The 15,299-nt window shown below is 44.1% G+C and overlaps 1 protein-coding gene across 1 annotated transcript; it reads right to left on the bottom strand.

Moving 5' to 3' along the window:
- Window positions 1-961: 961 nt before the first annotated feature.
- Window positions 962-9,289, bottom strand: LOC127773514 (RNA demethylase ALKBH10B-like). Its single transcript, XM_052299595.1, has 7 exons — window positions 8,473-9,289; window positions 4,731-4,879; window positions 4,465-4,582; window positions 3,329-3,430; window positions 3,041-3,156; window positions 2,147-2,301; window positions 962-2,048 (listed from the first exon to the last, which is right to left on the bottom strand). The coding sequence occupies exons 1-7, from the start codon at window positions 9,086-9,088 to the stop codon at window positions 1,541-1,543; spliced, it is 1,764 nt and encodes a 587-aa protein (XP_052155555.1). The 5' UTR covers window positions 9,089-9,289; the 3' UTR covers window positions 962-1,540.
- Between the last annotated feature and the right edge of the window lie 6,010 nt (window positions 9,290-15,299).

The raw sequence follows: 15,299 nt of genomic DNA on the forward strand, positions 1-15,299 counted from the left end.
TAAGGAATTGACCCTTGATTAATTTAATGCTTAGCAGCCTTCCTATGTACTTACCAAACATCTCTAGAAACTAAAGCTGCCACTTAAGGTCAAGATTTGTTTGGTATTGCAATGTGGAGCTAAGGCAACATAACTAACCACAACTAGTAAGGTAGTCAAAAGCATTGTTCCTGTTAAACACATGTTCTAATATTGTAATTGTGCTCACTCGATTTGGTCTATTATTCAAGTGATGTGAGATCTTCCTCCACCTCGAAGTGTTTCTCACGGGTTTGGAGATGGCTTTGGGGAATCCAAAATAATATGAAACCTCATGTCTTGGTAAAGGCGGATGTCATTTGCTGGTCGCTTTGATTGTACGTGAATGATATGGTTATTTTTATTAGAAAAACATCATCTCTTCAGCTTTTCATGTTTTATTATTCACTAATCCATTGGCTCCCATAGGTTATACTTTAGGAGTATGCAAGATTTGGTGATTGCGTTATGTCTGCATCTAGAGAAAGTGGTCAAGGTGTTTATTACCCTATGATGTGAATGGCCATCTAGACGTTGATTGGCCATAAAACTTCGTGTATTTTTTATTTTATAAACTTGAGGGTGTGTGTGTGTCTGTTTTGGTTGTGTGTAACTATGTGTCCTTGCTATGTAAAAGCTGAGGGTGTTCTCACTTCTCATATAGATGTGTCTTCTCGATGTAATTGGTTTTTCTATAGGCTAGATGTAATTGGTTAAGTTGAATAAAAGCTATTGTTATTTTTAAAAATCCAAAAAGGAGGGGATGAAACCTTCTTGGACCGAGTCAGTGGAAGTTAACTGGTTAAGAGACTGCAAATTCAATTTGTAAACAAATTTTCCAACCGGAGAAATGTTAGGATAAACGGCATTACAATTATCTATAATCATTCTCTATACAATGGAAATGGCAACCATGTATCTCAAACAAAATGGCAACTTTCACTTGGTCATCTCCTATCTCTTCAGTTGGGAGTATCCATTCATCACATTTACTGGTAGGAGAATAACTCAACGATTGGTGCTGGCAAATCCTATATGCAAACAATTAAAATCGATGCATAAGCATAACTAGGTACATCTGCTGGTACAAACCAAACAAAGTGAGCAACACCAAACGCATCATCTACCTCTACTATTTAGAGCTTACTGCAAACTCAGCAGGACATGAACATCCATCCAGTAGTTCTTTCTCGCAACCAAAAAGGGAAAAAGAAAACACTGTTCCTGATTGATCCTGAGCTCAACTATGCCTACCCATATATTCTACCGCTTCCATCTCTGCTACTCACACCCGGGCTAAATTACAGGCAGACCAAACAAAAACAACCAGTCACCACTTCGACGACAAAATTCACAGGGAGGACACACCGATTAAGACTGAACTTCCCGCGCGTTTTCGACTTTTTTTTTCCTTTTCTTTTTTTTTTTTGTTTGCCTCAAAGAAGAAGAAAATGCGGCCTAATGGTGACCACGACGACGCCGGCGAGGCGTGGCGAGGTCCGGTGAGGTGACGTTGTTGATGTCAGCCCTGGGCCTCGATCGGCGACATCATCGCCGAGAACCGGCGCTTCTGGATGCGCGGCGGGAGGTGCTTGTTGTACCTCTTGGGCCCGACCGTCCACGGCAGGAAGACACCGGTGCCGCTGCGGCTCATCCGCTTGTTGCCGCCGGCGGGGGCCATCACCATCGGCCTCGCCGGCGCGGGCGCGGCGACCATCATGACGGGCGCCGCGCGCACGGCCATGCCCCACGCAGGCGCCAGCACGGCCTGCGGCGCCGGGCCGTAGCCGATGATGGCGCCGCCGTGCTGCGGCTTCTGCTGCATGCCGGGCGCCGGGATCGGCTGCTGCTGCTGCGGCGGTGGCGCCTGCCACAGCGTCATGGCCTTGGTGGGCGACGGGAGCGGGCTGAGGTCCACCGGCGTCGACGGCCTCACGCGCACGAACGTGATGCTCACGCGGCGGTTGGACGATGGGCACACGACGTGGCGAGCCATGTCCGCGCTGTTCCCGCGCATCACCAGGAGTGACCTGCAAATTCGACGCAGAGACGCCATGAGCCCATGTACAACTATACTAGCTTAGCTCTAAAAACAAGCAGATGATGTCAGTGCGATTCGATGTTTTACCCTTGCTTCAGTGAGAGCGTAAGGGGTCCCTTGTAGTTGCCATTGCTGTCAGTGACAAGTGACCTTCCAAATGCCATCGTAGTCTCGGACAGCAGGAGAGTGGAGATTGGATTGTCCAGGTGAGGAGGCTTGAAGTAGGGCTGCGAGTGCTCATCCTGTCAAACAAATCCACCATAGCGTCAGATTGTCAGAGAGCACAACCTGGACAAGACTTTTGAGCAAGGATATTTGTTCGTCTAAGCTATGTAGTTGAGTTCTTGGTGCATGCATGTCCTATATGGAAATTACTGATGTCCTGGTACTCAAGTTGACTTTGTGTAGCCAAAGCAGATCATTGGAAATCAAGCAAGCTCAAGATCTTCATAAAAGATTCAACCTAAATTCCAACTGATTTTTCATCACCTACGCTTGCCATTGGATAAATCCAGGCCCATCACTAGTCTAAAACAAATCCAGGCCCATCCGTAGGTATGGGCCTGGATTATAGTTCTACACATGCAGATGTTGGGTTTGGGGTGTATCCAAACGAGTAAAATGGTTAGGAAGTCATAAACAAAGTATACGGAAGAAGTAGATATGTCAGAAATTTCGAACTTTCTTCGTTCTCATATTTTTTACACTTATCTTCAGCCTTCCACTTGTAGAACAAGAAGTGAACAATACAACTGTTCTGGCATTTACATGAAGAGTGATTTTATTATATTATAATGATGTTCCTTTCTTAAAATCACATTCTTTATCCATTTCCTTTTTTTCCCTAGGACCACTAGGCTAACCATACTTCCAATTCTATTCAATATTATACGACAAGTTTCAACGAAGTATAGAAGAAAAGGGGCATTTGGGTTCGTCGAGTGTACTGTCATACTATTTTATAAGGGAACCAGTACCTACCTCATCGAAGAAGTTGATGATGACACTGTTAGGTTTCCTGCTTTCTGGTATTAAACGCCAAAGAACAAGATGATCAATGACAGCCTGGAGGACAAGGGGGATTGCTTCTATGTGACCTGTACGCAGAGGAAGGAATGAATAGTTGTAAACCACCATTCAGTAGGCCATTACGTTGTGTGGATAAGACATGTTCATGCAAATATGATATGCCACACTTCAAAGAATATTCTTGCAACTGTAAGTAAGTAGAACAAATCACAGTAGAGTTGTCTAGTTTTTCGATCATACAATTAGATTCCTCTGTGGTGGGCTGAAATAGTGGGACGCCAAGCTGAATGATCTCCCTCTTGTTCCCTTTAATCTGCTTGTTGAAGAATATGAAGGTTTCACCTAAATTTTGAACTAGAGAGTTAGCTCCAAACTGACAAAATTGATAGCAGCAAAGGCAAAGGTAATAGGAGGGTCGCATTTCAAGGTACAAGGTAGGCAGGAACAATCAACATAGCCAAACATGAACAATCAACAGAACCAATAGGGAAATGCTACTAGGTTCCTCGAGATGATAAAATTTTTAGTGTAAAATTTAGGTACATCGAGATACCTTTTCAAGGACCATAAAATTTCTCTACTCAAGAACCAAATAAGGCTACAAAGTTGAGATCTTACTTGGATCAATGTTTTGTGGTGCAGAACCCATTCCGATAAGATAGAAGCGATCTAACATGTTGTCATAATTAAACTATACTCTTGCTCAACGTCTTCTATTGTCATTTAAGATAACTTGAGAACTCATGGCTAGTTAGATTAAGTTAAAGCAAATACACATGCTCGAGTCCATTAGGTATCGTAGGCACAAGGTTTGTGACTATCTTGTGATCTTGTCAAATGCAAATTATACTTTTACTTGATTAGGATGACTGGAGGTGGCATCTATCTATGCAGTACGCTGGCAACCCCAGCTGAACTCTGCCGTTTTGGCTTTCAATTAAAAGCCGGGCCACTGGCCTTCCGTCTAAAAAAAATCTATCTATGCAAGAAGTGTATAAACTTCAATGTCTTAGCTTCATTTTCTATTGCTTCTAGCACGATATTATGTGAAATATATGGACGACAGTTGTTATGAACTGGATATCCAGATATCGGAGTCAGTTACCACAAAATAATATCAAACAAAATCATCACCACCAATAGATAAAGGTAGCAATGCCTGAACTAGGACCACCTTTAGATGCTATGGACGCAAGAATATTTTTGGTATCTTAGAAGAATCAATTGGAGAGCACCAAAGAGATATGGACAAAAGTAAAAAGTATGAAAATAAATAGCACCTAACGTTAATAATGCAAACATACTCCATATCAGGGATCTTTAAAACTACATTTGACGAACAAAAATGTTTTTAAGCAACAAAAACACCAACTTACCTGAAAGCTCTCCATTTCTGCCAGCCTGACGAATTTCATTGATGAAATCAGCAACCTTCATGAGCTCTGAAGTTGTGAACACATCTTCATAAATCTTCAGGCCTTTCACAACGTTAACCTGATCATACAGAAGTCATAAACACCAGTCAAAAACAGCAATTAGAAGAATGAACGTATTAGATGAATGGAAGTGCTGCTAAGTCCTACAGCATCTCCTAGTTCTTCAATACAGAAAGTTTGCCGAGTGATGTAAAGAAGGAACTCGCCATGTGCCCCTTCACGGACTCCTTGGCCATAAAACCTTTCTGAATCTTGATCCTCTCGGGGCGGACGATGCACTCCTCGTGATCAGAGCAGATAGGGTAACTCTCTGGTAGGCTGTGTTCCCCTTGAGATCCTTGGTCAGTATGATCATCTGCTAAGTAATATAGATCTCAGATGCATCCAAACAGTGGATATGTTCTTAGCAATTAGATTTGAACTCTGTTTTCAAACAATAAAGATGTAAAGTTCTTTTAACTGCGGTACCATGTTTCAAGGAAAACATCTATTTCAAAGAGCAATCAACTTATGATAAACAGCAGAAAGCATGAAAACTTCCAATCACGGATATGAGTATATATGACTGGTGACGCTATAAAAAAAACTGCACCCATGCCGTAGGCCTTATTTTTATAAAAGAAAGTGCATTCTGAGAATTCAGTTTAACTGTTCATCTTTTAGCTTGCAAGCACAAAGGATACACATCTAAAAGCCGATAACTCTTATCATGTTGTTCAGGAAATGAGAAACCAAGCTAAGCTAGCTAGGGTACTAAACAATCACCGACAGATATTATGGGTTGAGGCTGTCTAAAGAACCTAATAAAATCGTAAACCTCCTAATAAAATAAAATATAAAATGTACTTTCTACCCGCTTTTCTGGCCTGGCATAATTAGATCCTCAGTGAGAGTTCGTTAGTGGGCACAGTCACGCGGCACCAAGGTCTCCAAGTCTATCGCCCAATTGCATTCACACAAAATTGTTGTCACCTACCGTTTTGCCATCACATTTTGAGACACGCTGTAGTTCCCCTTGATCTTCCAAAATTCCCATCATAGCCCAGGAAGAAATAACCTAGTGTCGAGGACTCCTACGCTGTAGTCCTTTTCATGTCATTTTCGATGGACAGCATGAGGAGAAAAAAAGAGGAACCTTTCGTGATAACGCAATAAAGAGAAGAGCGAGCACAACGGGAGATTCTTCCCGCAAGTTGAGTGAAGCGTAGATGGTCATTAGTACATATGGCATAAGTGTGGGGGCGAGCACCAAGCAGGGACCAATACGTGTTCAATAATTGGGCGAAGACAATGTATAAAGACGATTTGCATCAGACCACCCTATGCAGCACGCACAGCAAAACCTTTTTCCCCCTTTTAGCACAAGAAACTCAAGAAATTGTTTTTCCTCCTATCTTTTAGAAGAAAAAAAGAGTTACTCGTGTGTAGTCCGTCAGTAGTCAATTTGGAAGAGATTGCAGAAAATCTTCTGAAATCCGGACTGGTTGCAAAGGTGGCTGACTAGTAGCAGCAACTAGCAAGTCGCCAAATCGCGGAACACGATCACATCACCAATATACAACGCAGAAACAAACATAGCGTCGCACTGGCTACGCTGCCCTAACCTGAATTATCAATTCCAAATCACCTACAGTTGATCTAATCATGTGGAAGTTCAAAAGTTGTGTACGCCGTCGCCGGTCGCCACACCTACCCACACACTTGGGCTGATGGTAGCAGGCTTGCAGCCTCAAGGCGGCTAAAGAGTAAAGACTTAACACGAGAGCAGCCAAAGAGCACAAAGACCTGTCACTGGCCAGTGGCCACCATACGGAGACAAAGAGTTCTCTCGAGAAGGCGCTGCCAGTGGGCCCGAGCTACCACCTGCGTGATTGGCCCCGGACCCCACCAGCTAGTGGATGTCGGCCAACCACGTGTAACACAGCTCAGACTCCGTCCCGACCGATCCGATCGGCACGGCACCAGATCCAGCCCTTCGGACCCCGGGAATTCTGGCTTCTCGAACCCGATCTGGGTCCAGCCGGTCATCGACACGTGCAGGGTTGGGCACGAAGGAATTGATTTTTCCACGGTGACCCGCCGCCCGGCGAGTCTCGTGCGGGTCCATTTAACTCTGCCCAGCGTCTGGCTCCGTTTGATTGCGATCAGACGGGCCGTGCCGTCGCGGCGCACCGGCTGGCTCCACCGCGCGGACCTGACATGGCCTGACACCATCTCATGAGATCCACGTTGCAGTACTAGTAGCACGGAGGATGGGAGGAAGTTCCCTCTCGTGTGTACCACGCTCGATACTGCCACTTAGTAGGAGTACTATTTTTATTTTCATCTAATCTATCAACTCTGTATTCTTAATGTACTAATCCACTTTCTTTACTTTCAAAAAGAATCACGTTCTATTTGTTTGCTTTTGTTGCAAAACAATGGCAAAAAACCATCCTTCGTCATTCTAGGCTTCTAGCCCAAGGCGAGGATGACATATTCACACTTTCCTATTTTTGTTTTGTTCTTTTAAATGAGTGTGTATGATTTCTCATGTTTGATCACTACCCTTGTGCTTGCCTAAGGCAGAAGGAGACGACTAGAGGTCACTCGAGCAAGAGGACAACGACCGTCCCTAATTACGTTTTTGACACCCCCCAAACCAGGACAAAATGATGATGACAATTCTACACACACAAAACCGAAATACTAGCATGTAACAACACAAAACAAAACTTAAAGCACACCAACTTACTCCGTATTTCTCCCAAATAAAAAAAAAAGTCAACAGTTTCATGACAGTTTTTTTTCAAGAGCATTTATTTCTTTGAAGAGAAAAACGCCTGTTCAAAGTTGATGCCACACTGCCACGCATCACGGCCTCCATCTCCATCTCCATCTCCTCCAAGTGAGGAGGAGGCACACAGTCTTTTTGTCCGGCGGGTTAACCAGCAACCCGAATCTGGTGATCTCCGGCCGTCCACACATGCAAAACGCATGCACGGCAATATTTTACGCCGAGCCAATCAGCGTCGGCTACCTCACACCATATGGAGCCCCCCACTCCCCCAGGGCCCAGGTTGATGAGAGCCGCTAGAATCCAACGCACACGATGTTTTCCATTCAATTCAAGGCCACCGCCGCCGCCGCTCTGAAGCCAACCGCCGACCCACGGCGAGAGGCCGCCGGAGGCGTCAAAAGGGCAACCACAGCGTGGCACGTTTTTGCTAATCGCACTGGCAGAAGCGGCCGTACCAGCGGTGGTACTTTCCAGGGGGACCAAGCCAAAAGGGGTGGCCGAGGCGCGGGCGCGCGCGTGGAGGCGACGAGACGGAGAAAACCAAACAAAAGGAGGCGGAGGAAAAGAGAGGAGGAATCCAACGGCGTGGATGGAGAGGAGAGAAGGCAATAAAGCGGTAGGGTTTTAGCGAGGTCACGGGCCGCCGCCGCCGGCACGGACGGCGTCGATTGACAGGGAGGAGCACTGCCCCGCCGTACGATCTCCCCGTCCCAGGAAGAATCATGGCTCCGCATTTGGTGCGGCGTTGAATAATTTGGCCCTCTCGACCTCCATTTTTTCTCCTAACCACCAAGCGTGATGGACCCGCGCGCCAGGTCTAGTAGTACTAACCATGCAGATGCAGCTTGTGCAATGGTATTTACCGTAGAAAGGCATCGTTTGAAAGTCTAAATTAATCACTTTTTTCTTTTAGCCCCAAAAAATAGGAGATTAGAGGACAAAACTTGCAGAGAAATCCACAGCAAACGACCAGATCCAACTGAAGCGGGCCAAAACTGGAGATCCATTCTACGGATGAACTAACGGAAACGATGACGGATTTAGCAAGAAAAAAAATGCCGATGCCGAAAATAGGAAGCAACGATGGTTGGAAAAGCTATGGCCTATGAGGCACATGTAATTAATATGCGCGTAGGAGGATTAATTAGCGGGGGGGTGATTGTACTTACGTCCGTCAGCGACGGCGTCATCTTCCGTGGAGGGTGCCTTGCGCTCCGACGAATCTCCGGAGGAATCTTCCCCGTCCGCCTCGTGGTCCAGCACCTCGGCGGCGGTGGGGGAGACGGGGTTGTTGACGGCGCCGTCAGGCTCCGGCTCCGGTGCCGGATCCTGAGGTACATGGTCGTGGTCGGGCTCCTGCTCCTGCTCCGGCTCCGGCTCGGCGGCCATGGCGACGAGCTCGTCCATGGGCTCGTGGATCACCGTGGACGCCGCCTCCTCCTCGGAGTAGGCGGCGGAGGCGCGGGCGTCCGCGACGCGGCGGAGCTCGGCGGCGACGTCGGCGACGGAGTAGAACTTCTGCATGTGGAGGACGGGGAACCAGTTGAGGCGGCGGCGGTGGAGCGCGGCGAACACGGCCTCGTACTCGGCGTCCCCGCCGATCTGCGCGAGGTGGCCGCACAGCGCGTCGATCACCGCGTTCGCCGCCGCGAACTCGCCGCGGAACCACCCGATCACGGCGTCCCTCGCCGCCACCTCGGGCGCGGCCGCGGCCGCGGCGGCCACCGGCGACGCCGGTGCCGCCCCCGCAGCCGCAGCAGCCCCCGCCGCCGCGCCCGTCGTCATCCCTCCGGCGATCGCCAGGGCCCCTCCTCACTGCACACTACCCTCTCTCCCCCTCTCTCTCTCCCCCTCGCACACCCACCACCGAATTCTCGAAGCCTTTCGGTAATGGCGTTAAGGTGTTCGACGCCTTGTTTCTAACCTCTAACTGGCGTGGGTGGTCTCTCGGTTGGGAAAATTATGGGGGACGGTGTGGGGAGCGCTCTCTCTCGGGGCGCTCCTATAAATACCAGGAGGAGAGGAGGACGCGGCCGTGGGGTACCCGTAGCCGCGCGGCGCCCAGGGGAAGGGAGGTGACGTGGCGCGAGGGGGCTGCAGCTTAGCGGGCGCGCGGGCGCCGATCCGATGATCCGACAAGGAGGAGGTGGCGGTTAACGAGGTCCGGTCAGCTTCGCTTAGCGGATCGCTGCGGGGCGGGGGCGGCGGCTGCGACCGCCCCGTCCTACGAGGGGAGGCGCGTGTGGACCGCGCGCGCGCGGCGCAGGACGGGGGCTGCGGGTGCGGGATACGGCGCACGGGCACGTCGTCACCGTGGCCTTGGGAGGGATGCACGGCGGCACGGAGGTGCGGCCTGGTCTATGGGGAGGTCATCTATGGGGTCATGGCCTTGCGTGGACGCCCAGTTCGGCGGGCCACGCGTCATCTCGGCCGTCCGTTTCAGTGTCAGATTCTTGGCATTTTTAGGTCTCGTCCGTGTGAGCCACCATAGGGAAACACAGGATCAGCTCGGTGAACCGGTTTTATGAAAGTATCTCTACAATCTATAACCCAAATTAATAAGAAACGGGGCAATTCTCATTTTTATCAGGTCTCATGAAGGTCGAAGATAACTTCTTAGATATGGGTTATTGGATTGTAAATAATAGGAAACAAATAAGGTTCTGGGAAGATAAATGGCTAGGAAACCTAGCTTTAAAGACAAATATCCATCTTTATACGCTATTGTCCGAAGGAAAAGTTCTACTATTGCTAATGTTATGAGATCTGTTCCACTCAATGTTTCCTTTAGGAGATCATTAGTTGGTCAAAATCTTGCATATTGGCATGAATTGTGTGCTTCTATTGTACATATTCAATTGAATCAATCCTCTGATAGCTTTAGATGGAATTATCATCAGAATGGAATATTTTCTGTTAGGTCGATGTATCTAGCTTTAATTAATAATGGTTATATTGAGAGAAACAAGATTATTTGGAAGCTTAAGATGTCACTTAAGATTAAGATTTTTATGTGGTACTTACTTAAAGGGGTTGTGCTAACCAAGGATAATTTGGCAAGACGAAATTGTAATGGCAGTTTAAGATGTTGTTTTTTATGAAAAATGAGACTATTTAATATCTTTTTATAGAGTGTCATTATGCAAAATTTGTTTGGAGAGCAGTACAGTTCTCTCTTGGTTTATGCCTTCCTACTACCATATCTAATATGTTTGATGGTTGGCCCTTGGGGGTAGACAAGAAGAAGAGTAAACTCATACTTGTAGAAGCTTCTGTCATATGTTGGGCTCTGTGGTTGACTAGAAATGATATGGTTTTTGACAAATCACCATCTATCTCATATATGCAGGTAATTTTCAGGGCAACATATTGGCTCCGATTTAGGGCACAGCTGCAAATGTGTGAAGATAATCGAGAGCTTATGAAGGTTGCAGGTCGTAGGCTTGAGACAACGGTCATGCAACTCCTTGCAAACTATGGATGGAGATTCACAAATAGACTTGAATAAATGTGCTCTCCTTATCTTAGTTTGATCTTTTATTTTGTTGGGTGTGTTTAATTCATTTGAACTACACTCAGTGTTTGGGTGTTACTTTTGTGAGAATTGGCTGTAGCTCTGATAAGCAAAGACTGGAATGTTTTATTCCATTATATTAAAAAAAAGAGAATTTGGTGAATTTTCGCGTGTAATTTATTTTTAACACATACACACGTACCGGCAATAATATAAATAGCACATACTCACCCCTATGTCTACATACAAAATACACCTTAACTCACGGATCGAATTGAATTGGATATACAATTGTTATTTACGTTTCCATAAATACAACTATAGTTGAAAAGCGTTGCCAAACCTGTACAAACATATCGATCAATCATTGTCGATATAATTTATACTCACGAAGATTTGACTATATAGAGTAAATGTTTTTTTCTCCGATTTATCGTGTTATTTTAATCTATGAAAGTTTATTTCTGTGTATGTTTTATGACTTTTTAGCTTGATGTGACATCAGTACCTCAGTTTCTTCTATAGATTAATTACAATTACATAAAGTTTGAGTAATTAAGAATTGATAGTGAAAAATCCCATGCTCAACAAGTTACCTTGCCTACATGGAAGTGCACAGTCCACTACTAGTCCTTGGATAGATGTTCCATCTGATATGATGAACTTGCTGGATTATTTCAACATCATGACAACCCTGTCCCTTACTTTGTCTTAATGTACTTTCTAGGTTGGTAAGTTTTCTCCTCCTAGTCTTGGTAGTGCCATTAAATTCAAATCTTTTTCATCTAGAGCATGGGGATCCCAATTAAGTCTAATCTGCTGCTACATATGACCCGAATCAAAAGTTTCAAACATATGCATCTTGTTTGATCTCCATGTTCATTCCTGATTTCTTAATTGACACGTCTTGGGATTTGGACCTTGAACATGAAGGACATTGTAAGATTGTGAAACGGTTCTTAAGATCCTTTTTGGTTCTGCAGAGAGAGTGAGAGACCATGACCTATTTTAACCCGAGGCAATTATTTATCACAATCAAGCTGTGTCTACTCCATTAGTTTAATGGCACTTTTTAATTTGGCACTGATTTGGTTCGGTTTAAATAAGGGCTTGTACATCTGGGTGGTTGGTGGATGCGCTGCGTCTGTTCTGGAGTTCCTTTTTAGGAAGCTTTTGCTGCGGGGAAACACACACCAACTCAATTATATGGCATGTGATCAACGATTTTCATCGAAACCCCAGCTGGTTGCGTCATTAATGTTATTGAAATGGCACGCATTTGAGAGTCGATTGATCATAACTTAATTATCACAGCACAGTTTGAAAGTTGTTTCTTTTAAAACCAAATATGACAAGGGAGCGTTCGCGAAAAATATGACAAGGGAGGAAAATTAAGAAAACACAACATTTGATGAGAGGTGTAGAAATTATCACGTTAATTCGAAAAAATATGCACTATTTTGTCACGATGGGTTGACACTATACGATATCGATGGTCTGTATATTGATCGATATGGTTGTATATGTAATGTAGTTGTATTTATAAAATTTAAGCAAGAGTATTAGATATAATTTTATTTTCAAAATCTAGATTCATATTAAATTACATAGGAAATTCTGAAGAAGAGAATTACAACTAATATCATTCGTTGAGAAGAGACAACATGGTACCAGCTCCAACATTAATTTCATAGGAACTGTGCATCACCAGCATGGAGACGCAATGCGGTTGAGCCTCTTGCTCCGCCTGTCATCGCTGCTACTTGATGCACACCGTGTTTAGAGTTAACTAGCACCTTTAAGATATCTAATATACCATGTACTTGTACGTGTTGATTTCTATATATCGGACATACTTCCAATTGGAGAAGTCTTCAACATTAAAGTTTCTTCATGAATTTCTCATCGATCTATTTCTCTATAAATATATACCAGGCAAAGCTTTCACCATCCTTTCAAAAAAAAATATTCTCATCGATGGTATCCCAGATACTATTAAAGCAAGTTTAATAGTATAGTCAACTACTAGCTCCAAATCATCTATAGCCAATCTAATAGCCAATTCATACAATAGTTGCTTACTATACAATTAATACCTGGTCCTACCTGTCATACACACATTACGTCTTGGAGTCCGTGCTGTAGCTGGCTACAAATCTGTAGGCTGCTGCTCTTCTCTCTTCCTTTATCTCTTTAAAATATGTTTATAGCCTGCTCTTAAAACAAACTACTACTATGATTCCACTTTAAAACATGAGTCTATTAGTACAACTTTTATACACTAAGGGCCAGTTTAGTTCCCAAAAAGTTTTTCTCAAAAACATCGCATCGAATCTTTGGACACATGCATGGAGCATTAAATATAAATTTTTTTTAAAAAAACTAATAGCACAATTAGTGAGAAAATCGCGAGACGAATCTTTTGAGTCTAATTAGTCCATAATTAGCCATAAGTGCTACAGTAACCCACATGGCTAATGACAGATTAATTAGGCTCAAAAGATTCGTCTCGCGGTTTTCAGGCGAGTTATGAAATTAGTTTTTTTATTCGTGTCCGAAAATCCCTTCCAACATCCGATCAAACATTCGATGTGACACCCAAAAATTTTCTTTTCGCGAACTAAACAGGCCCTAAATATACATGTAATTTAACTAATCATTGGTTAAACTTAAATCTGGAAGTCTAGTGTGAAAGCAGCTTCTGAGTTCATGACAGATAGAGCCCACCCTCAAAGCCCCACACATCAAAGGGAGAGGACTTACGAGGAGCTTCTTCGGTCCAGGGTACAGTGTGTACCAGATGGTCCAGATGTTATTCACGGCTATGGAACGGAAGTAATCAAGAAGCCTGCTTAGCTTGCGACATCAATAGGTCATCAGGCACGGGCGCACATTTTTCTTTCCCCTGTGCCGGACGAGTTGACCGTATATGGTATGACCCTCCCCAAATAGAACGGTTTAACTGTTACAGAATCAGTATGAAAATGCCATGTGCAACTTGACAAGCTTTGAGATCTAGACTTTCGGCAGGAGAACTTAAAAGACCTCTTGTTGATTTTACTATTGCAAATTTCCGTACATTCACTAATCACAGAGGGGAAAATATCAAACAAGAACCACAGAATTTTGTCTGCTTTGATTTTTGCTTGAACGGGACAGTTATACTAGAAAAAACAAATCAACTGTCACGATGCAGAAGGGCGACGTAAGGCGCAAAGACCACTGAACTGTTGACGTACGTGCTGTGTTTAATGTTACTGTTTTGTTGGCCGTGACAACAACTCAACAAGAGCAACTTCCATGACGTGATGTTGTCAGCGATCCTCTCTGTGTGACACTGTCCAAATTGCATTATTCAAAGCCTTCGTCTAGTGACCGGGTCGGGGGCTACATAATTTGGCTATAATTTATTTAATCTGAACTCGAGCATAATTGGCTATATTATAGTCGATCTAAATGCACAAGTTTGTCTTCTCATTCGAAACTCAACTCAATGACAGGAGGTGTGAGATATCTTACTTTAGCGTCCTGATGAACCCATAATGCTAGTTATCAAACACTGTTTGGTGATATTATAAGGAGCTTTTAAATGGTCCACGTGTTGAGCTGATACCTTCTCCCATCTCTCTCTGTCCCCCTTTGACAAATTTTATACTTTTAGATTCTTTTATATAATATGCATAGATGATGTAAACTAAACCGAGAACGATATTTAGCATTTACGGTTGACATGCGGGTCCTACGTGGCAAAAATGTCGTCAGGGGGCACCTTTCGCCGCAGAATGTGAGATGCAGATGTAAATTCATTCACACTCATAATTGAACTTTAGTATTCTAAAATTATTTAAGTTGTAAAAGACAATATAGGTATTGTTTCCTCCATCCCCACGTATATCAACTTCTACAATTTAAAATTTATTTTATAGTATAACAACTTCTCTATATACTTTTATATCTCAACCAATTATAACCATTTTTTTAATTTTTCCACCTTATTTCTTTTTTTAATCAATCACAATATTTCCCATTTAATTTAACCTATTTTCTTAATTTGTGTGGTTGAAGTGAGCGTAACTCAATTTGTTAGGTTACTTGTGATGGAACCAATCCACCCGGGTTCAAATTCTAGATTTAACACAGGTTCTCGTATTTACGGCTAATTAACATGGGTTCAAATCCTAAATTCGACACAGGCGCTCGCATTTACGGCTAATTATTCTTTCAGTGGTAGGCAACGCACTCGTCGACAACGAGACACCCGTGATGACTTCGTTAATCTCAAGATATTTATTTTATCAGTGGTAGGTGACGTACGTCGATAGTGAGGCGTCCATGATAACTTCATCAATCTTAAGATATGCTGACCTAGTACTTCAGAGGTGTAATTATTCTTTCAGTGGTAAGCGACGTACTCGTCGACAACGAGACGCCTGTGATGACTTTGTCAATTTTAAGATATTTATTTTTTTAGTGGTAGGTGAC

Source organism: Oryza glaberrima, chromosome 5 (genome assembly GCF_000147395.1).
Source record: "Oryza glaberrima chromosome 5, OglaRS2, whole genome shotgun sequence".
Classification (NCBI taxonomy): domain Eukaryota; kingdom Viridiplantae; phylum Streptophyta; class Magnoliopsida; order Poales; family Poaceae; genus Oryza; species Oryza glaberrima.

What these genes read in the sequence shown, in the direction of transcription:
- LOC127773514 (XM_052299595.1), bottom strand. Translation starts at nt 9,088, where the DNA reads ATGACGACGGGCGCGGCGGCGGGGGCTGCTGCGGCTGCGGGGGCGGCA. An exon ending in TCATCAACTTCTTCGATGAG is followed by an intron (nt 2,302 to 3,040) that starts GTAGGTACTGGT and finishes TTTGTTTGACAG; the next exon opens with GATGAGCACTCGCAGCCCTA. An exon ending in ACGCTCTCACTGAAGCAAGG is followed by an intron (nt 2,049 to 2,146) that starts GTAAAACATCGA and finishes TCGAATTTGCAG; the next exon opens with GTCACTCCTGGTGATGCGCG.